This window comes from Empidonax traillii, unplaced genomic scaffold (assembly GCF_003031625.1).
Source record: "Empidonax traillii isolate 1590-97213 ecotype Southwest subspecies unplaced genomic scaffold, ASM303162v1 scaffold785:size696563, whole genome shotgun sequence".
NCBI lineage: Eukaryota > Metazoa > Chordata > Aves > Passeriformes > Tyrannidae > Empidonax > Empidonax traillii.
In genome coordinates, this window is record NW_020955978.1 from 196,328 (window position 1) to 219,500 (window position 23,173).

A 23,173-nucleotide genomic window follows, 5' to 3' on the forward strand; every position below is an offset into this window, starting at 1 on the left:
CGGGGCCGGGCACCCGCGGGAAAGGGGCCGCTGCCGCCGCTCCGCTCCGCGCAGCTCCTTCCTCCTCCTCCTCTTCCCCCCGCCGCCTCCTCTCCGTCTGCACAAAGAGAGCGGCAGCGAAGGCCCCGGGTTCGCCTCTAAAGGCAGCGGCTGGAAATTTAAGGTGTCCCGCAGCCGTGCCCGCCCGCAGCCGCGCTCCCCCCGCGGGCCCATGGGTGTCGCGGCTCCGCGCCCCGCGTGTCCCGGGCGGCCGGGCTGGCGGCGGGTGCTGAGGGGGTTGCGCTGGGTATGTACCTGCATCCACTTCTTTCCTCCCTCCAACCCCCTCCGCCTCCTTTTTTTTTTTTTTTTTTCTTTTGCTCCTGTGCTCTCTCCCCAGCCTGCTCTTAAGGGAGGCAAGGGTTAAACTTTAGCTTTTAATATTTATTATGCCGGCTTTTTAAAAGTAAGGAACGTCTGGGTTACGGGGTGATTCCTCCCGCGGGGGAGGGAGGCTTGTCGCTCGCAGCGCGTGCTGCGCGGACTGCCAGAATCGCAGGATATTCCCAGTTGGAAGGGACTCACAAGGATCATCGAGCCCAGCTCCTGGCCCTGCACTGGGCAGCCCCAAGAATCACACCATGTGCCTGAGAGCGTTATCCAGACGCTTCCTGAGCTCTTACAGGCTCGGTGCTGCGACCACCGAAGTCACTAGACTTAGTCCTGCAGGGGAGGTTGCTCCCCTGGCAGTCAGCAAAATACCCTACTGCATGCAGCTTTAATCAGATCTTCATTAAGAAGTTACTGCGTTCTTGCACTGCGGGTGTTTGGCATTAAATGAAATCGCCTTGTTTGTTTCAAGATTTGTTTTCGAACGAGGGAACTCTGTCTTTGCAGTCCTCCAGGCTGCAAAAAAGTTCCTGGTAGGCTGTGGCCTCCGCATCCATCCCTGTGTAGGTAGGCAGGGGGTGCTAAGCTTATTGCAATTAGTGGTTAGATGAGGGAAGATGTTTTCCTTGTGGGGCAAGCTGCTTTTTATATATTGCTGGAATTAATTAGAACGAAGTGTTAAAAAAGAATGGAGAGGAGAAAAAAATCCCCTTCCTTGGAAAGCTTTTGTCTCCTTTTTCTGTTGACAGGTTGTTTTCCAGACACTTTTTTTTTTTTTCCTGATTGCAAGTGCTTAATGTCTTGCATTGGAAGACAACAGCTAGAACTGAATTCATTGCTCATCCAAGACACGTTCTTGTAACTAGAGTTTGGATTAGTGCCCGAGCCTGGGCTTTGGGAGATTTGTTTTAAATAAATGCCACACCTCCTAGGGAAGGAGGGAAAGCACTGTAAAGGGGAGTTGGGCTCCACATCAAAAGTTCTCAGGGAGCTTAAAACTTCAGCTCCGACGAATTAGAATCAATAAATTAGTAGACTTAAAGGTTTGTGGAACAGATGTACTTGTTAATAAGTGCTGTATAGGGGAGATACATCACAGTCTGTAGATTTACTTCTTCATTTAGCAAACTTGAACTTGGCAAATACCAGTCACTTGCATTTGTTTTTTTCTTTTCAGCTTAACCTTGTTAAGATGTGAGTATCGGTATCAGATTTTGCCAGTGATGCTGCCGATCTCTGTTCTTGTTGCTCTTAGGCAGGATCCTTGCTTTCTAAGAAAATACCACAGACAGGTTGTTTTTAGTAATTCCTGAAAACTTCTCTGAGAAAGATGAATTGCGTTTTATCACAGCCGTTCCTGTTTAGAAGTCAGTGTCTCGGTTTAGGCCTCTTATTAGTTTTGGAGTGTGGTGGGATGTGAGTCAGAGTGGAAAAACGTTCTAAAATTAGACATGCATTGTTAAGAATTTTATTAAATGAGTTGCATCAGTGTCTTTTTACATTACCATTTTAATGGGCAATTCTCTGTATACTCAGTATCATTAGTTGACTAAAAAAGGGCTGGAGAGGCAAGAAACTTTTCTGGATTTTTATGTCTGCGGACATACCAAAAGGTAAACTGGCGTGTTTGTAGGTGGACCGGTCTGCTTAAATATGGCCTCTTTGTTCTTCTGTTACCTGTACTAACAGAACACCAGGACTGTGTTTTCCCCCAAGGAGAACAGGTGTATTATGGAGTTTCAGCTTCTTACATCAGGACTGAAGCAGAGCCAGTATTTGAGAAGCATCTTATTTTTGAGATTAAAATGTTAATGGCTAAAACTGTGACCCTGCACTGAGCTGTGTACAAGCAGATGTGACTGTCGTGTTGCAGGATCAGGGCCCAGGTTGCCTTTTGGAAGCTGGCCTCTCTACTCTGGGAACTGTTCTTTCGTTTCCTCCGTGTTAAATGAGGTTGGTAAGTGTGTTAGAGATTTTTTTTTTTAATGAAAACCTTATGCAGCACATCTGGAAAAAAATTTAATTCTCTTGATTCACCGGGCATAGTTGTAGTTCTAAATGTCAGAAGGTAGGGTGAGGAGTCATTCTTTGTAGTCTTAGGGAAATGACTTGTGTGAGATGTGTTCACCTGTTTTAACAGGTGAATAACAGCATCGAGTGCTTTCTTTTAACTCGCTCCACGTGGAAAACCTGTGTTGTCTCGCAGGTCCTAGGAATTTCTAATGGTCCCAATTCTTTTTTTTTTTTTTTTTTTTATTGTATTTTTTAATAAGACTGATCAGCAGAGAAACTGATCCCGTTGCTGTGGGGTGGGAAAGGCCGGCAGTCTGTGGGAGAGAACCATGTCTGTCCGGGAGTCGTTTAACCCAGAAAGTTACGAACTGGACAAGAGCTTCCGCCTGACCCGATTCACTGAACTGAAAGGCACAGGCTGCAAAGTGCCGCAGGATGTCTTACAGAAACTGCTCGAATCTCTACAAGAAAACCATTTTCAGGAAGATGAACAGTTCTTGGGGGCAGTTATGCCCAGGCTGGGTAAGTAGCTGCTGTTCCTGACGTGTGCGGTCCTTCTGTTTGGTGTGCCTGGTGACGCGGTCTCATCTGTGGTTTGTTTAATCAGCTTGAAAACTGTATGTTGTATAATGCATGCATAGCATCCAGAAAGCTGAAGAATGAATCTCATGCTGTCACTTGTCGGCATCTGGGATACAGGAGTATTATTTTACTTATTTAACATCCTGCAGTGCACTCAGCTACAAAGGAAATACACTCAGGAATGGCCATTGTGATAGGCACGTGCTTAGGTGTTAATGTGCTCCTCTCTTTCCCCAGTAGATGCTGTGCAAACTCAAGTCCTTTCAGTTAATTTCTGGGATTTTATGTTGATACATTTGGAAATTTATACAATGAATGCAATGAATTTTATGCAATTGGAGACTTGCAGGTGAAGTTCCCCACTCCCTCCCCTCCACTCTGTTCCTGAGTCACAAAAAGTGAAGAAGAGAAAAATTCCTTGCTTCAGCTGACTGGGAGCAAATTGTTTCACAGTTGTCATTGTTCCTTGCAGTCCTTTCGTTGTTCCCCACTCTAACTCTTTTGCTCACCTGTAGAAGCTGCCTGGGAAAGGCTGCCTTTCCAAGACCTCTGTGTTCTTGCCAGCTTCACTTTCTCTTTGATATTTGCACAATGATGCAAGCAATAAGGGAAAACAACCTGCACAAGCCACCTACATGGGGAACAGGGCAAACGTAGGTATTTTGATACCAGCTACTGTACCTAATATTGATATAGATAAATTAATGTAGATAATGTGTTTAATGACACTTTTAATTCTGTTTGTCTATTTACTCAGCCCTGCATATTCAATCTCTGTTTTGCAGTGCAGAATTAATTATTTTTTTTTTCCTTCAACTTAAGGAATATCAATGGAGCATTTATTCTGAAGTTATTTAATTATCAATTTAGTGTCCAATAACCTTATTTAAAATTGTTTTAACATTGCTGATTGTCTATTAGGAGGCTGACAGGTCTCAGCCCATTATTCTGTTAGAGACTGAATTCAGTGAGAGATTAGTAAGGCACCCGTGTTCGTGCTTAAACAATGGGGATCTTTGTAAGAAATATCTAAGCAGCAATTGTGTGTGAAGCTGGGGTGGCACTATAATTTAATATTCCCTGCTGAAGGACACTTCCAGCTTCTTTTGTCCCCGAATTGCCCTTTATATGTATTTTTCTGAATTAAATAAATTGTTCACAGCAGTGTTTCAATTTGGCAGTTTTCTAAAATCATTAATAGTTTGGGTTGGATTTCTTTTCTCTTACAAACTTACAGCCTCTAAACAGTAATGGAACCGCTAATACATTTTTCTTCTCCAGCTGTATGAAAAGGTAAAAAAAGTAGATTTATGCTATCAGTATGTGGGTGTGATACTATATAACAGGAAATCTGTTAGTAATAGAAGGTGGAGAGCTCAGGTCTCTTAAAAATATGCTCTTGTGGTGAGTATCCCTTTAACACATGTGTCTTTGGATAAGTTTGGTGTGATTTGCCTTTGATGCCTTGTGTTTAAAAGGTATAGACAGATAATTTTAGCACCTGTGCATATGCACCATGCTTTTGAGATGCAGTCAGTATTTGCAGTGCAGAATTAATTATTTTTTTTCCTTCAACTTAAGGAATATCAATATTTCTTGAGCCAATAGCAGGCTCAAGCTCACTCCTTTTTAGTTCTGCAAGTGATGTTACCCAGAGCAATCTTAAACGTGGCTGTGAGTAAAAAAGCTGCAAGTCTGGTGTTAGTTCTCAGAGCTGTTACGGACCTGAAATCAGTCACGTCTCTGAACAGATTCACTTGTTTAGTCAGATCTGTCTTGGTGGAACATCAGTGTAGCCTCAGGACCATCACCATAGCTCCTCGGCCTGTCTGTCAAGCAGCACTTCTGCTGCAGTTGTGGAGAAGTGCCCAAGGGATCATTATGGCATGAACAGGTGAACTGAGGGCAAAACAGCTCCTATAGATGGACCACTCCTCTGTAACTGTATATGTGCTCTTCCCTGGGGACACTGGACATCGCACAGGGTGGCTTGGGAGCTTCTGGGGAAGATGAGAGGCCCTAAGTTACTGCTCATTAGCTTCTTCTGCCTCTGTAGGCAGGAGAAGCAAGATCCTCTCCACCTATATCCTGACTGCCTGACACACCTTCTCTGTCTCCTTAGTAAGACCTCAGGTGACAGCTGGTAGTGTGTTTGCATAGGAAAGGCAAAGGAGTGACATCTGCTCTCAAAAAACAGGCTGTTTGGAAGACTCTTGCCCTGTGAGGTATGCAGAGTAATTCCAGGTGGCTTGCTGCCATCTCAGGTTGGAGATAAACTACCTGCCATTGCTACAAGGATACCCACAGGGCGTGTGGCTCAGCCAGCATGCTGTGATCTGCCCCCTGCCCCTTTGCTGTGGGTTTTTCCATCACAGCGAATGCTGGGAGGTTTTAATACCACTTACTCTGTTTGGAATACCCACTGTCAGGGAAAAGGGTGTGCTCAGAGTCGTGGTTTTCTCAAAGGAGTTCTGTGTTACTTTTGACAGTATCAATCACGTAGTTCCTCTCAACTTTAAATGTTTAAATGTACTTACAAGCACAGATGTTCTTGATGCGCTGTTATTTTGCTGCAAGAGAATAAAGAACATTGTAGTTTATTTCCATTGTAGTTCTTGCCTTCAGCCATTTATGCTTATGTTCAGTGCCAGCCAGGAACTTGGTTTTTCCTCTTATTTTCTTGGTTTTTCCTCTTATTTGTGCTGTGTGCTTTCTCTAAGGAAGGAATTTGCCATGTCTGTTTAGACAGTTACGAGTTGTATTTCACAGACATGTTTTTTAAGTTGCCTTGTAAAGAGCAACAGATAATTAAAGGCACAGTTAACTCACCTCACTCATGGATTTCTGTCTTTGCAGGAATTGGGATGGACACTTGTGTTATTCCATTAAGACATGGAGGTTTGTCATTGGTCCAGACAACAGATTATATTTATCCTATTGTGGATGACCCTTATATGATGGTAAGTTGGCTAAACTAAACTCTTGGCTCTGTTGCTGATTTTGGCTTCTCACCAATCCACTGGCAATTCTGACCGTTTCTTCTAGATGTGCAGTGCTAATTGTGTGATTAATTGCATTCAGAGGCTTTCCTAAATAGGCACAGAGAGAGAAAGGCGTAATTTCATCCTGTAGTCTTCCGTGTTGGCCAGGAATGCTGCAGTGCTGCTTTCTATAGGTGAAAGCTGGGAGAACTGCCTCCTTCAATTCAAATTTCCCTTCATCTCTTGTTCTGTGGGATTTGGCTTGTAAAGTCCAAAAGGGGGGGAAAAAAAGAGATGCCTGTGAAGCAACAGAGAGTAAACTCCACTTATGAGCAGAACCACACTGTAATTGGTGTTTTCTGAGGTACTGAAATAACCCAAGTAACATGTTAGAACTGGAAATACCAAAGTGTCAGTAGCTGCCAATAGCACCTGTCAACTTCAGAGTGCTTTTGAACACCAGCTTTCCTGTTGTACTACCCCCATTTGAACATGGGTACACTGAAATGACTTGTTGGGAGTTGGGTGCACTTTGGCTTCAGTCACTTCTGCATCCCTATTTCATTTAGTGTGTCTCATGGAGAAACAAATCAAAAAAAAAAAAAAGACTTAATAAAGCCGTAAGGAAATATTAAATGAAAGTTAAGAAGTGCTAGAATTCTTGTGATTTGGATGGGACTCCTTTGGATGTTTTTGCTGCTGTTGGGGGTGCCTGCATGCTTTATTTGCTGCTCTCAGTTTGTTGTTTGCTCTGTGAGACCTGTCTGGTAGGTTTTGGACACGCAATTCGAGATTGTGACCAAGTTTTTTCTTTTTTTAACATGCTTGACCAGGTGGTGTGCACATATGCAAGCGTAGCTCCTTTGATTTCTGTTCCAGAAGAGCTCTTTGCAAACTGAGCAGCTGAAATCTCAGGCTGGCCTCCGGAGTATGGAGTTGTTGAGCTCTCCTGAGAAATTTGATTCAACTGGGTTGCCTTAATATCATGTTACAACCCGGCAGGGACCAGAGGGGGGAAAAAAAATGTCAGAGCTCTGTGTTCAAGTTCATTATCTGAGAAACTTTTTTTTTTCCTCACCTTGTAACAAAAACTCAGGAGGGACAGTGGTAAAGGCTGTGGTGAAGGGGGAGGGTTGCTTTGTTTGGAGATATAAAGGGTTTGAGATGCCGCAGGAGTAGATAGATGAGCCTGTGCCCAGATGAGGTTTAGGCCTGTGTGGTTGGAGTGAAATGCAAATTTGGCCTTAGTCCAGCTTCAGTGTTTGCATCATAGTCACAGTCTCTGCTGTGATCCACATGCACCAGCAGCTGTAACTTGGGTATTGTCTAACTCTCAAGTCCTTCACTTTTCATTCTTGAAGGCATTCATTTTAATCCGGTGGCTGACCACTTCCTAATGTGTTTGCAGATGTGTATTTCTTCCTAAAAGCTAACTGAGAACAAAGCCTTCTTGCTGGTACTGGCAGTGATGATCCAGCAGGAATAATGCTGCTGGATCCTCTACTCAGACCTCTCCCTTTTGAGGGCTAGAGTACCTCAATATTTTCTTGTGTGGACCAGCAGTGGTTAGAGGACAGTCAAATACAACCAGCCACAGGTTTATGGATGGTTATTACAAGCAGAGGAGTGGTGAGATGTGAGAAGTTTGAGTTTGTGTCCAGGCTGTATAAAGGAGTGTGCTGTGGACATCTCTGTTCAAGACAGGGTGCTGCTGCCCTGCTTCTCCAGCTGCTTCTTTCCCTCATTTAAGTCTGGGTGTCCCTTGACCCATGCCTGTTGTTACTACTCTGTGACCATTATCTCTCTTGTGCAGTCCACACTCTCCTTGCCCTTCCTCTCAGTCTCCTCACCTGGTCAGTTCTAATCTGGTTTTGAGCGGGTATTCCCTGTTTTAGAGCCTTTTCCTTTCTCTGTGCACAGGGTTTACCTGCAGCTCCTTGTCTGATCTCTCTTCCCTCGCTGAAGGAGAGGGAGCAAAGAGGGAAATCCAGAAGTGCAGATGAACTCTAAGCTGGGTACTGTGACAGAAGGGATTAGTAAACAGCTGAGGGAAGCAAAACTGTGTGTGGACTCAGCTGAGCTTCCAATTTCTGCTTCAGAAAACAGCTTTCTCTCGCTCTGTCAGTGCCTATTTTAAAACCAAGTTTTGCAGTTATATGCAAAATCATTCTTTCTTCTTTTTCCCCTTTATCCTTCTTTTTGTCTTTGAAAACACTCAGTCCATGTACAGAATTATCCCCAGGATGTACACCTGTAAAATCCATATCCAGCATGGGATTTATTCAGGTTAAATGGTTTATTAGAAAAGTTACAAACAATTGAAAATTAGTTTCATAATAAGTATCTATCCACTGGGAGTAGGGCTGGTACTGGCCTCTGTTGTGGCACTGTGAAGACACCTGTTTGAATACAGGAGCAGGGAAGGATGCCCTTCCATTCCAGGAACCTTTATGTTGCTCTTTTAAGAAGAACCTTCACTCAGGGCTGGAGATGGGTGTCCGATTCTTCATCCTTTGCCCTTATAAATAGTTCTTAGTACTGGACATAGTCCCCCTGAAACACCTGAGCAAGCAGGCAGGACTGACCCTTGTTTGTGAGTCCTCTTGAGTGTTTGTCAGTGTTCACAAGCTGTGTTTTGTTCTCTCTGCTCCTTCAGACCTGAGACTTGTACTGAGTTTGTTTCCATTGTGGTTTTGGCAGTTGGCAAAAGGGTTGTTAGACTGACCTCTGACTATCAGAGCTGTTGTCATTGTTGTTTTAAAAACTTATCTGTCGGTCCCCAACAGGGCATAAACCCGCAGCTTGCTTGGTAAATACTGAAGATAACATAGAATAGGTTTAGTTCCCTTCCAGAAAAGGGGAATGGCAGGCATCTAGAAATCTAACAGCCAATATCCATCAAACCATGCAATACACAGCTCACTCTTTTCTTAATAGTTTAAGATTTAAATGATTAATTCAGTTTCAAATGTTAGAGATTCCCCTGGTGCTACTGGAAGCTCTTGAACTTACGAAAAACTGGATTTTATTTAATTGTGATTTGGACATGTTATTTTATGTCATCAGCAAGTGAGGCAACTGCCTGAAGATATTACTTTTTTTTGTGAATTGTCCAAATTTTGTCAAACAAGCATACTGTTGTTTTTTATTGTGGTGGTGTTGCCTGTGAGCCAGATTTAAAATCATAAAACCAGATATTGGTTGCCATTCTGCAGCTGTAAACCTAAAACAATTTTCAAAGAATGCATGGAGTTTTCCAGGGTAACACAACAGAATTTGTCCTGTGTTTTGAAATGTCTTGCTGTCCCCTGGGGCACATCCTGTGTCAGGAAGTTCTGCATCTTCATCAGGAAACTTGATGTCTCTTCTGTACTGAGTCCATACCCCAGAAAATCTGACTCAGAACCATTAAGTTAGTAAAATTAGAGTAGCTGATATCATGTGACACAAGTGGTGGCTTCTCAGTGCTGTCAGCTTCCTGACTTCTTAGCTGTATCCTCTGGGAAGAGGAGTACTCTCCTAAAAGCTGAGGAGTGTAGACATGGCCTCCAGGGTAGTGCAGAGGGCAAACAACTTTCTCATCAAAGATCCCTGTCTCCTGTGTATTCTGATGCAGAAGAGGTACAGCAATACTGCATTTTGGATTGGCTTCCTAGCAGCTGTGAGTTCCATACTATGGTCATCTTCATCAGGATGTACAGTTTTGTGCTGGAATTAAGTTAATTGGAATGTTTTTGATGAAGTAAATTGAGCCTCTTACCCAAGGCAGACCATCGAGCTTGACTTCAACCTCTCAGACTGGGCATCCACTCTGAACCCTGGGACTCCTACACAGTCAGTGAGAGAGAATGCTGAGAAAGACAGCTGGGATGAATTCTCCCTGTCCCTGTAAAAGGAGCAGATCCTGGACTTTTAGATGGGCACATAGCACGAAATGCATCTTCCTGCATCTCTGGCTGGGTTTCTTAATGCTGGAGCCTGTGGAATAAGCAGCTGTGTCAGTCTGCAAACCCATGCTGGAAGCTTTTTTTTCTGGCAGGTGTTTAAACATCCACCTACAGTCCTGCAGATTTTTTTTTTTTTTTGTCTTTCTTTCTCTTTCAGGGCCGGATAGCGTGTGCCAATGTCCTAAGTGACCTTTATGCCATGGGGGTCACAGAGTGCGACAACATGTTGATGCTCCTTGGAATCAGCAATAAAATGACAGATAGGGTAAGATTTTTGGTACTTTCTTTTGGTACTTTCGGTACTTTCTTTTAGAATGCGTTCACCTTTAGTGTATTTTCTCCCCAAAGTTTGAACCCTTTTAAAGAAGAGATGGTTTTGTTGTATCGCTCAATTCATAGTGTGGCTCTTGCCTCATGAACATTCTGAGGTCAGGTGCTAAAAGTTCAGTTTCCTGGGGCATTGTAATCTGCTGCCTTCATCCCCACCAAAATTAGGTCCCTCCTTCTATCAGTTCAGGACAATACTGCTCCAAGGCCAGCATTTGGTTGCCAATTCATAGATAATCCTTGGTTGGTTTTGCTTTCTTATTATTTTTATGTATTTTTTAAATTTTTTTTTTTCTGGTGGAAGTGGCCAGCATGTATGTTTGTTTTGCTGCAGCAAAAAAAAGGGATGTTTATTCTTAGAAGGATGTAAGTTGGAACTTTGCTGGTTAGTGGGGGCCAAATGCATCTTGATTTAACTTGGCCTTATTACACTGCACCGCTGTGGCTGTACCTGATTAGAGCAGCTCAGAACTTGTCCTGAGTTCCCAGAACTCTGGTTACTTTTACATGACCTTTTGAAGAAAGTCTCTTCAGTGTTAAAGTGTCTTTCCCCTTCTTTCACACAGAGCTGTCAAACCATAACTCTGTGGGATAATGTGCAGTTTTCAGGAGGCCAGACTCTTCCTAAGGCTGGCTTGTCTGCCTTGAACTATTTGCCATGAGGGCATTTGGCTTGAGCGGTTAAAACCCTGCACCAGTCTTGAAATGATGAGCACTGCTGTGTATGGAACTCTGACTTCTGTTTTGATCTCTAGGAAAGAGACAAAGTGATGCCTCTAATTATCCAGGGTTTCAAAGATGCAGCAGAAGAGGCAGGAACATCTGTTACTGGTGGCCAAACAGTGTTAAATCCCTGGATTGTTTTAGGAGGAGTGGCCACGACAGTCTGTCAGCCTAATGAATTTATAATGTAAGTTTAATCACTAAACAACCAAAGGCACTGGTCTGAAGGGATACAGTAAAAATCCTGTAAGCACCGTGTTGTGATGTTGTAGTGTCTCTGATGAATAAAGCAGTACCTTCTCCTGCTTGCATGTGTCCTCAGCACTCAACAGGTGCCACGTCTCTTTTGTACCTATTTGCTTTTTTTAAACAGGATGTCCTCTTACTTTTCCCTGCCCCCCCCCAGTACCTTTTGATCCTATTCTCCTTTTGACAGGAGAGTTAAGCTTCTAATCTTCAAAGATATTGGAGACTGTTTTGAACATAAATTTCTGCCACATTTATACATAAGTTTCTAAGCCATCTCCCAATTACCCTGGTAATGGCTGTAGAAAACTGCAGAACTGTTGTATTTACAGCACTCTGTCCATCTAACAGAAGCTGATCTTCGGTGTCCCTCTGTGGCACGTTATACCAAACAAATGAATTTGTTCATGATGCAAATGTTGGGTATCTTATGCCCTGGGTAACAAAGGTCAGTTTTTCCCCCCATCCTCATTTATGTCTCCTGTAAATTGAAAGAAAAGATGCAATTTGGTGTGTGTCTGACTGCAAGCATTGTTCTATTCTGAGAAAGAAGGATTAGCACTTTTAAATAAGTTTGCAGCACTTTGCTCAATGATATTGCATGGCAATGAATCCCAAAGGGGAATTCTGCAATTAGTCAGTTTTTTAACTGTGCAACAAGATACGTGTGTCTGTGAAAACATAATTATCAGCACTCATTCCTAATGACGTTTGTGAATCTTGCTATGTAATTAATGTATGAATTCTTTGTTTTCAGGCCAGACAATGCAGTGCCAGGAGATGTGCTTGTATTAACTAAACCCTTGGGAACACAAGTGGCTGTAGCTGTGCACCAGTGGCTAGATATTGTGAGTACACTGCAACAAAACGAAACAGGGAAGAGGATTGTGAGTTAAAGGTCACCTTCCTTACTCCTTCAAAATGACAAAGTTCAGCTCAGATGGGGGTGATCTATCACCTCTCCCTCCTTGGTATCTCAGCTTTCCCTGCTTACATGCAAAACTATCAGAATCAAAGCAGTTTAATATTTTGTGCTTAGTGAGCCCTTCTTAATTGCACCTAATTCTTAGTTATTTCTCAGGCATTGCTGTAATAAAATTGTTTACTAACGGAACAACAGACTAGCACCCTGGGTAAAATTACTCCCTTCTCCACCTGCCAAACTAATTGGCAACACTTATTGATGGCAATTAGGCCAAGAGTGCTGTCTGTGCTCTTGGGCTTTCAGCTTGTGTACATGGAGATATATCTACGTTTCACATGTATTGCCCTGTGCATTCAGTAAGAATATTTCTAGCAGCATTATGTATGTAGACATACTTCCATCTGTTACTTCAGGCAAAAATGCAACTAGTGAACTGAAAAGTGACTGCAAAATTGGCATCTGCTTATGTTGTCTGACTCCCAGTATGTGTCTTCAGAATTATAACTGCTCAGTTTACACTTCAAAAAGATGCATCTCTTCTACTTTTGGGACTACTGAGCCAATAGACTGGCAGAGGAGTGAGCTGGAATCTGCTTTGGTTTGGCTGTTGGCCACTGCATTGTCAGATGAATTCTAATTACTCAGCTAATGTTAGAAAAGTGGGAGAGAACTAGCTTAAACCTTTGTTGGAGTCTGAAGTGTGAGCAACAAGAGAAAAATATTTTTCTCCTTCTTCATAGGATCTGGCATAGCAGTTCTGACCTCTTCAGAATCCTGTGGTTTTTTCCAAACAGGTATAAGAATCAGGGCCTCAGATAAACTTGATATGTAAATAAAGTAAAACAAGACACCAGTTTTATAGTATGTTTTCTGGCCATAATCTTATTTCTTAATGTATCTGTTATTGGACTGATGAGCAGACTTGCAAATTAAGGATATTCTGAATTTCCACATATTTCAAATACTACTAATTTCCCTGTCAAACAGAAACACTTTCTGGTCTGAAAAACAAGTACAGCAAGGAAATCAATCCTCCTATTATATGTAAACAGAATATAACTTCAGTTGCTGTAGGAAAATTTCTGAGTAGCTGTGCTGCCTTTTTTTTAGATTTGTTTTATGAAAGAGTAGGGAAAGGGAAACTAGAATTACCCCTCACAAATCCACCTGTAAATGAAATTTTGGTAGGGAATTGGACTTTGTAATAAAAAGTGTGTGGGAGAAGCTATAGTACATCAGGTTTATGCATAAGGAAGAAAGGAAAACTGGAGTGTAGAGATACATAGCTGAAACATAAATTTAAAAAAAAAAAAAACCAACAACCTAAAAGCTGAGGTATTTAAACAGGGCAGAAGTGAGCAAGTTCCTGGTGACAAGTGAAAGGAAGATCCAAAGGGAGGTGAAATTTGGCCTTCTTGCTTGGTTGCTGCCAGCACTGCTGCAGCTGGTCCCAGCTGTGTTTCTGGGAAGAGACTGCAGATCCTGCAGGGAGCTGGGCTCCATGGGGCCCCCAGATCAGGTCAGGGATGGGCCAGGGGTGATGGAGCCATTGGCTGTGGCTCTGGCAACCGGGCTGGTCCACAGCTGGGAACTGCCATCCCTTTGCTTTTTCCTCTTCTAAATGCATGAAAGCCATAGCTGTGATGTGCCCCTTAAGAGAGGGTTTTCTGGCCCTTGCTGTTGTCTACAGACTCTTTAATTTGGAAATCTGAGCTTGCTTTTAAAACTTGATTGGGAGTTTTTGGAAACTTGTCTGCCTTTGTTCTCTGTTGACTAACCCCAGTATTTGATTGCTGTAGCGGAGAGGAATTTGCCTCTTTGTATCCCACCTGTGTTTGTGGCTCTTACAGCCTCAGCCTTGAGTTCTGCTTCCCCGTAGTTCCTGATTTCCATTCCCATCATCTCACTGGTTTCCATTCCATGATCAGCTTCAGAACTTTGATTTTGAAAACTAAAGCAGAATGATTGCTCAAGTTTTTCAGTCATACCCAGAGTAAGAATAACGTTCTGTCATCTCTGTAACAGTCCCGTTTTATTTTTTTGACAAGGTTTCTCGCTTATGTAAGCAAAATTGCTTTTCTTAATTAATTGTTAGGTTCAGTTCAATCTAATTTCAGAAACTCTGATCCCACTGCCATCATTCCTTGCTCTTTCCAAATTTATTTATTTCAGCTGAGCGGTCTTTCCCCCTTTTGCCATTTTTGAATTCTCTCTTACACCCCTTGAAGTCAGTGCCCATTTGTTAAGACAAGATCCTTCCCCAGTGCAGCATCATGTATCTATTCTTAGTATTTTTAGCACCTTTGGTTTAGTAAGTGGTTTGTTTTGTGCATTTACTCTGCAGAATGGCAGTGTAGGCATTGTGGCTTAAAAAAAATCCTGTATTTGTTTACTTTCAGTAAACAAACTTTACTAGTTTGTAGTGTTGCTCTTAACAGTTATCTAGTTGCTTTGTTTCATTCTGGACCTGGAATAACTTCAGCTTGGAATGAAACAATTGCCCTTTATAAAGGTACCACTTCCTAAATTGGTCTGAAACCCTTCTGGGATGAAAAGCATCGCTTGGAATGTGATGAAGAGATGAGTCCATACAAGACACCGGAGAATGGGTGGAAGGGGATGCTGATATTAAACAGTAAAGCAGGCTAATGAAACTGCCCTACTCCTAAACCAAAGGGAAAATATCCTGCCTTGGCAGACATTCCTCTGACTTGGACTGGTGTTTCCTGATCAAGGTGTCCAGGTGTGAAATCCAGAATTTTTTCTTTTAAAAAAGAAAGAAACCAGAGATTACAAATCTCAACTTCCAGCAGCCAAGTTCTGTTTAATCGGCTGTGGGGATTCAATCCAGAGAGTTGCCTTAAAGGAGTTTTTGCCCTGGGGTAGTTTATTCCACTTCACTCTGCTGCTGACAGCAGGATTTGAGGTGCTTAGTGCCTAATAGATCCTGGGTACAGCAGAGTAGGGCACACACCTCTGACTGTCGACCCTTTTGCCTCCCCCTTAACTGAGATTTTTAAAAAGTACATTTTTGAATAGGGATTTTTTTTTTTTAAAGTGATAAGGATATGCTTTAAAATATAAAGCTGAAAATCTAAAAAATCATCTTTATTCCATCCAATAGCCCGAAAAGTGGAATAAAATCAAGCTTGTGGTAACGCAAGAGGATGTGGAACTCGCGTACCAGGAGGCAATGATGAACATGGCACGGCTGAACAGAACAGGTGAGGAGGGGAAGGGGGTTGTGTTTTTTTCCAGTTCCACACGAAATTTCATTTCACTGCCACGGGAAAGTGTGACACAGCCGCTTTATCCCTTCCTTCTGCCCCATCTTTTTGCTTGTTTGGTGTTTGTGAAATAAGCAAATTAAAATCAAATGCCCTCTTTTAATTGCTTGGCAGAAACACAAAGCTGCTGGATACGATTATGACGATTAGGACTCCTGTGAGTGCTGCAAGTAACATCCCAGAGAGTTAGAGGATGCTTTAAAGGAACATATTTGTTCCTTATCTTCTGTGCATAGAGAAGGCCTGACATTGATAAAGTTAAAAGAATTTGAAATAGAATAAAAAAGGAAAAGCTCTTATTTTATGTAAGCTTCAGTTTAAATGTTGGCTTTTTTAATTCAGTCATGTTCTGTGCTTACCAAAGGGTGGAATGTGTAACACATGCTCTCTTTTCTGTTTGTTTGTCTTTTTCCTGGTTTTGTGTGTTGGTTTGTTTTTTTTTCTTCTTAATTTTGGTTGAGGGAAGGTTCTGCTTTTACTCTAGAAATTTTATTTCATGATTTCCCTTATTTGTTCAAAGTATCTTTGACAGAGGGGGGTATTATGTGTTTTCTTACTTATTTCTCACTTGAAGGAACAGGGACAGTTAAATATCTCTTTCCCCATTCAGCTTTCATTTCTTAGGTCATCCCACTGTTTTTTTATTCTTCCAGGAAAAATAAATGACCTGGGTTTGTCTTATGGAAAAAAACCTCAGTCCTACTCGTGTATTGGGAAGCACCAGAGAAGGGCAAAGCATTCTTGGTTTTGTTTTTTTTTTAACAACACTTAAATATTCTTAACTGGGCTATTGTCCTGCATGCAGAGGTGCCCTTTCTGCCCACCCAGGAGTTCCAAATGTGCAGGAATTTCATGAATGCAAAGGTGGGGAGGCTGGGGCCCTTCCCCCACAGCCTGCAGGCTTTGTTCTTAAGCTCTTAGACTTTTGAGTGTCCAGCACTTAAGTTCTGATGTCACCAGTTCCCGAGTGGCAGAGGAAGAGATGTGAGAAGACTGACTTGTGTCTGGTCCTTGCCCTTAGTAAAGCAAAGCTGAGCTCAGAACCTCTCTGGCCCTCAGCTAGGTTTGAATCCGAAGCAAACCCCTGTTTCTCAGATTGCCAGTATAAATTAGTAGCACATGTCTAATAGAGCATGCCTATAAATGCAGCTTTGATGACAGATTTTCAGCATGATTTAATATCTTATATACAAGTTGATTTTTTTTTTAAGTGTTACATGCATTATTGGTGAATTCCAGTTCTCTTCAATCATGATTTTATTTATTTCATTAATTTAACCCAGCCCGATTTGGATTAAAGGTATTCAACTATATTCAGACTGTGAACAAGATTGCTGGAGCAGTGTTTTTCCTTATAATTTTGGGGTTTTTTTCTGATTTTTTTTTTTCCCCTCCCTCTCTTGTAGCTGCTGGACTCATGCACACTTTCAATGCACACGCAGCTACAGACATCACAGGATTTGGGATCCTGGGGCATGCACAGAACCTTGCCAAGCAGCAGCGAAACGAGGTGTCCTTTGTGATCCACAACCTTCCCGTTCTTGCCAAGATGGCTGCTGTCAGCAAAGCTTGTGGGAACATGTTTGGCCTCATGCATGGCACTTGTCCAGAGACTTCAGGTAGGTGAACAGTTGTGCCACCCTCCTCCTTCCCCGCGCCTCCACCTCAGAATTTAATATCATTCGTACAAATCGTATGCCCTGTGCGTTCAGCAGCAGAGCTGGCTTGGCAGGTAGCCAGGCTAATGAGCATCAGCCACACAGCTGTTCACAACTGACTTCTTCAGCCTGACTTCCAAACCACCATCCTACTCTGAACATGGAACACTGTTGTAGAAACCCTACAGTTAGAAGTTTGTGATGGTTTTAGGTTTGTTGCTATGAAAATCTGTGAAGTTGAGTGATGAATGGGCCAGTCTTTGTGAGTGAGGCCTTATCTGTCCCCAGCATACAGACATACAAGAATACAGATTTTCTCCCTTACTTTTATGAAATTGGACTTCAAAGGACTGTGACTAGCAGGAAAAAAAAAGAAATTGGTCTCTGACCCCTTCATTACTTGAGCTGCCTGCTTAATAAAGCTGCCACTTGCAGTGACAGTGAATACTGATTGTACTGAGCATCTGGCTGTGGACAAACAAAGTCATGAGGTGATAAAAACTTCTGATGTTTTTTAAGTTGCTTTTTAAGAATAGGCCACTTCTCTGAGCACGGTCACTGTCCTCTGCTGGAAGTCTCTCTGCTTTACTTTCCCCTTGAATCTTCTGTCCTGTTCCATTATGTTTTTTCTAATTTAATCTTTCTTCTCTTTCTCTTTGGGAAATGGAGAAGATGTAGCACCAAATCTGTATTTTTCTCTTGCCTCATCTCTCCACATTCTTCCGGCTCTCCAAAAGTATTATCCAAGTTCTCTGCAGTTCACAACAGAGGGGGCCCCTTGAAGCTAAACAGTCCGAAGTTCTGGAAAGAAGCATCGCAGTGAGAGCCATAAACTTTTGCTCTGGTGAATACACAACTTAACCATGATCTGAAATGTCCCTTGGCCATCTGTGTTTGAGCAGACACTCTGTCCTACAGAGACCGTGTGACTCAGGTGATGTGTAATAGGATAGGGGATATAAAGCCTTTCAAGAGTTCAAGAATCCAGCATCAGTATGGGACCAGAAATACCTGGTGGCAAGATGGGTCAGTAAGGTTAGTAGCACCAGACAGATTCTCACTACCCAGTAGCCCACCTAGCCAGAGTGCTGGTAGCATTTGTTATCATTTGGAAAGAGTCTAAAAAGTTGTGGGGACAGAATGCATGAGTCCAGAAACACCTGGAACTGCAAGGTGCTCTTTCAGGTGAGTGGCTGTAGCAGAGGTTTGGATAGCAATTGGTGTGGAAATGGTTTAGCTGCAAAGTCTTCAGAGCTGCCCATCCTGCTTCCTGGGGATACCTAATTCTGTCTCTTCACTGAGGGAATGTGAAGCAGTGCAGATGGATGCACTGCTGGGAAGTGGGAAACGCTTGACTCCAGAATCTCTTTTGGGACTGAGAGCGAGAACTGTCTTTGAAATGCTGAGCAGCTTGTGTTCAGCAGAGATGGATGATGATGGAAAAACCAGCGAGACATACCTGGCTGGCTGCGAGCTGTGGGTGCCTCAGAACTTGTCTGATTTCATCACAGCACTGGGTTTCTCACGTTAGAGGTGGCCACAGGGATTCGTGAGAGGGCAGCGTCTGCCAGATATTCAGAAGATCTGTAGCTACGTGGACACACCAGCCCTGCCCTGAAAGCTGTGTAACCACAGTCACACAGGCCCTGGGCTTGCACTGCACAGCCTGGCGTGTCTCAGCAGTGCGTGAGCTGGGGCAGGCTGTGCTGGGATGGCTCCTTCAGACCCGGGCTGTCCGCACACCTCAAGTCCTGGGGTTGATTTATGTGAAGGTCTGGCTCTGCCTCCCTGGGCCTGATCTCCAGCTGTGAGGAAGCCTGTTGGGGGCTGCTTGGGGCTGTTCATACTTTAATGCAGACACTCTCCTTCTCTATTGGCTTGAACTTCCAGACACGCTCTGTCTGTCGCTTCTTCATCTGTGAACAGATGTTTTTCAGCAGACTGGGCAGGCAATGAGAAATTTACTGGAAAACTATTTGAATGGATTTTAAGGTTATTGTGGGTTTTTTTTTCCCCTGTGTGCATTTGCTGGCCACCTGTTGACAAAAGTCGGTGTTGAAAAGATCTGTTACGTCATCTCTTCCATCCCCCAGGCACTCTTGCTTATGGTGTATTTTCTTAAAATTGCACTTCACACGATTTTGTGCTCTCCTTTAGGTAATTCTTTGCTGGTGGTTAAAGTTGCAGTCAGGCAGTTGGTTTCCAAAGAATTAACTCTGTTAAAGAGTGGCTGCTTACAGAGATAAGTCACAGAGTTACTCTCTATGGGACATTCATGCATGTGTGTATTTTTGCCAGCCCTCTTCTAATAGCTTCTGGCTGACGTCAGATGACTTTTTTTAGCTGTAGTAGAGGTATCTCAGCATCTTGGTGTTTGTGCACGTTTGGTGGAAATAGGCAGATGGGTAGAAAAGAAGGGCTGTGTCAGTGCCTGATGAGAGGCAGGGCTAAGGATCTCATCCAACTCATTGTGGGAGAAAGCCATTAGCAGGGGAAAGGACACTTGGTTTTGATTCATGAACTGTTTGTATCTCTGCTCTTAATTGCAAAGCTTTGTCTAGCCTGCTTTTGAAGTGTTCTGTGTCCACTTCTCTGCTTGCAATACTATTAAAACAAGCGCTGTTCAAAACCTCTTACCAAAAAAAAAAAAAAAGGCGCCTTTCATTTCTAAAAAGATAAACCAGGACAGATACCAAGTATCTGCATCCTTTCAACTCCCCAAAACCAGAGCAGCTGGGAATACCAATAACAAACTGGACTAGAATAAATAGTAGGGAACCTTAAGGACTTAGCCAAGGCTTAATGAGACTGGTCAGTCTCCTCAGCAGAGGAATAAATATAACCCCTGCATACAGGAAACCTGCTGCTGGCTGAGAGTAGCCCATAGCATTTATTAAGGGTTATTGATCAAACTCTGGGAAGCTCCCAGCAGATGGGAAGCGATTTTTCACTGGAAACAAGGATTTTGTACTCGTGTTTGATCTTGGCAAAGAATGAGGTACAAGTGATACAAAATTCCAGAAACAGAGTGTGTGTTGAAAAGATAACTGAGTGAAGATTACTTTTGTGCTCTTTCTTATTTCCTTTTTTGCCATACTTGTACACCTCCCTTCTGGCTGGTTAGTACATTCTCTGCATTATCTCTTGTAAACCTCTTCCCTGACTTGCATCACAATGTAAGTTTCTCTTCAGTTTGATTTAGAGCCTTCCATGGGAATGTCACATAATTCCTGTGCAGTTGATTTGTCTGTTCCATCTGGAGTAGTTTTTAAGCGCTGTCATTCAAGCTTATGTTTTTTTTTTTGTTGTTGTTGGGTTTGGTGGTAGTACTGGGATGTTACTTTTGAAATGTCAGAGAGGTGGGCATCATTTTCTGGCTGGCACACTTGTTTCCTTCATATAGAATTGAAAAAAAAGTGCTTTTGCTCTTCCATTTATCCTTACAAGTAATTCCTCATGTTCAGTAGCTGCTTCTTTGTCATGGCCTCAAATTAAAAATAGCTTTAGTCACCACTGAGAGGGAGGGACTGACTGTGTGCTTGGAAAAGCAAACATAAAGATGGCCAAGGTCAAACATAAAGGTGCCAAGGGCCTGTCTGGGGGCTATGGAGCAGGAGGTGGCACCAAGCCCAGGGTGGCCTGCTCAGCAGGTGGCCCTTTGCCCCAGGGTTGGCCAGAGTCGGTGGCATGGGTCAAATTACCCTTTAGGAGTAAGTGAGCCTCAGCATGTTCCTGAATTCCCGGTTGTGTGAATCTGCTCTCTTGCCTGTGTTCTCCAAACTTTTTCAATTCACTTGCTAAGCTGCCTTTTTCAGTGCTTTGGGATTCTTAAAATGGAAGTGCTCTGGGGTTTAATCATGGAATGGTGAGCTTGCTAACTAGTTAATTGTGCTGCTTCTGAACGCATTTGTTAGTAAATAAAATATTTTCACTTGTGCCTGAGGGGAAAAAAAAAACTTAAATGGAAGGTTAAAAAATTTCCCAAACAAAGGGGTCACAAGGACTGTCACAGGGAGCACTGGATCAAGCCTGTACTTAATGTTCTGCCTCTCGCATTCTCAGCAGGGCAGTGGTCCCTGCTTTGATGAATGATTTCATTGCAGGCCATGGGATTACTCACAGAATCAGCTGCCACCAATATGTGGTTACAGGTATCTGCACATGACCTTTACCCAAAATGTTTCTGTGTAGAGGCACGTTGCAGTCCTCTGTGGAAGGTTACAATGATGGGGTTGTTTCAGTATGTCATTTGTTGGCATCAGCACCACGTCCTTTTGCCAGCATCTTTTGTGTGTATTTGGCTTCATTTATACGAAACTAAACGCTGAATTCAGGCACAAAACTCTTGCTGCAAAGCAAAAGCTTGGACTTCCATGGTGTCTCCTCTTGGAATCGCTGGATTTCATCAGACTCCACTGAAGTCACCAATGGCTTGTCCAAGTGGGGCTTTGGCAGCCGCAGGTCTGAAACGCTTTGCAGACAGATGTCTGATGCTCTGCTCGCTCTCTCTTCCCAGGAGGCCTCCTCATCTGCTTACCACGGGAGCAGGCGGCGCGATTCTGCGCCGAGATCAAGTCCCCGAAATACGGCGAAGGGCACCAGGCGTGGATTATCGGGATCGTGGAGAAGGGCAACCGCACGGCCAGGATTATAGACAAGCCACGGATCATTGAGGTGGCGCCACAGGTGGCCACTCAGAACGTGAACCCCACGCCCGGTGCCACCTCTTAATAGAGATCAAATAGCTGTTTGTTTTTTGAATAGATCTATTCCTTTATCATCCTACAATTTAAAGAACTGTTAAAAAAAAAAAAGAAAACTTGTTGTGTCTGCACATCTGGTGGCCTTAGGTCAGTTTATGAGTGGATACAAATAATAAAATAAAATCCATTGCCTTTTTTTCCTGTTACATTAACTGAAGATGCACCTAATCTTGAGGCAGCTTCTGAGTTGAGAATTATATTGTTATCCAATACTGTTGATTCATTTTGAATCTTTAGACACTTATCTCTTGCCGCATAGGCTCTTTTTAAAGGTGCTTTCACGTAGCACAGACATTACCAGTAGTAGTGTCAAATAGCAGTTGGTGTCCTTTCATTATGTGTATATTTATCATGAGTCTAATTTTGATGCCTTGAGTGATATTCCAGAAAGGCAATAAATTGACAAGCGACACAGTGGGTTACCCAGTAGTAAGATGGTTGCATGATTGCATTCAATCTTCGATTTATTTTATTTTTTAATTTTTTTTTGTTTGTTTTTGTAAGGTTTAGTCTTACCAAGAGCATCTACGACCCTGGACATTGCTTGGTAGTGCACTCAGTTTAAACAGCAACTGCTGACTTTTTGCATGGAAAGCGCTTCAGAGTCGAAGGAGTAATTTCAAATTTCATTATTTGTAGATCTGACAATATTTACTGTATTATCAATGATTGTTTTCTTAATTGATAGTAAGGACAAATAATTCTTTTTTTTTTTCCTTTTGCAACGTGATTGGATGTGCTATAGTGCAACAAAGGTTTTGCAGACCAAAAGGAGGTTACTGTATAATATTCATTTACAATTCACTATATAAATAACTACACAAATAATTTTTAAATATAATCAAACTAAAATAAACCTCTGTTCTGTGGATGGTAGTGTTTAATACATTTTATATTTTGTATAGTGATTACAAGCCTTTTTTGTTTCTTTAAAAATCAGCAGCTGTTTAGTATAATTCTTAGTATTATTTTGTTCTTTGCTCAAATACATTTTTCTGCACGCTTTTGTGATCTGTGTTTAAAACCAACATTGCCAACATTGCAGCTTGAACTTAAGCTTGTTATTCAAAATAAATATTTAATTTTTTTTATTGCTCTTGTATAAGTGCATGAACTTTTGATTCCTAGCTGCATTATTCCCTGGAAAAAGGAGAAATCCTCTTTTATTCTATTGCGTGTGTGATTATACTGATAATTATGATCGCTCCTTTAATCAGTTCTCCGAGCTGTGATGTCCAGTGGTAACCTTGAGTAAAGCTGGGGGCAAGCAGGTTATCTCCAGGTGTATTACCCACTCTATTTTGTTTATTTTACTCACCAGCACCAAGTAAGGCAACATTTCGAGTTTTTTC

General features: G+C 42.5%; 1 protein-coding gene across 1 annotated transcript; it reads left to right on the forward strand.

Moving 5' to 3' along the window:
* The first annotated feature begins 39 nt into the window (after positions 1-39).
* On the forward strand, positions 40-22,921 carry SEPHS1 (selenophosphate synthetase 1). Its single transcript, XM_027901459.1, has 9 exons — positions 40-286; positions 2,643-2,904; positions 5,821-5,924; positions 10,050-10,157; positions 10,975-11,129; positions 11,946-12,036; positions 15,238-15,337; positions 16,807-17,019; positions 21,575-22,921. Exons 2-9 carry the CDS (start codon positions 2,712-2,714, stop codon positions 21,787-21,789), a joined length of 1,179 nt encoding a protein of 392 aa, XP_027757260.1. The 5' UTR covers positions 40-286; positions 2,643-2,711; the 3' UTR covers positions 21,790-22,921.
* Positions 22,922-23,173: the final 252 nt, after the last annotated feature.

What these genes read in the sequence shown, in the direction of transcription:
- SEPHS1 (XM_027901459.1), top strand. Translation starts at nt 2,712, where the DNA reads ATGTCTGTCCGGGAGTCGTTTAACCCAGAAAGTTACGAACTGGACAAG. An exon ending in GGCAGTTATGCCCAGGCTGG is followed by an intron (nt 2,905 to 5,820) that starts GTAAGTAGCTGC and finishes CTGTCTTTGCAG; the next exon opens with GAATTGGGATGGACACTTGT. An exon ending in GGCACGGCTGAACAGAACAG is followed by an intron (nt 15,338 to 16,806) that starts GTGAGGAGGGGA and finishes CCTCTCTTGTAG; the next exon opens with CTGCTGGACTCATGCACACT.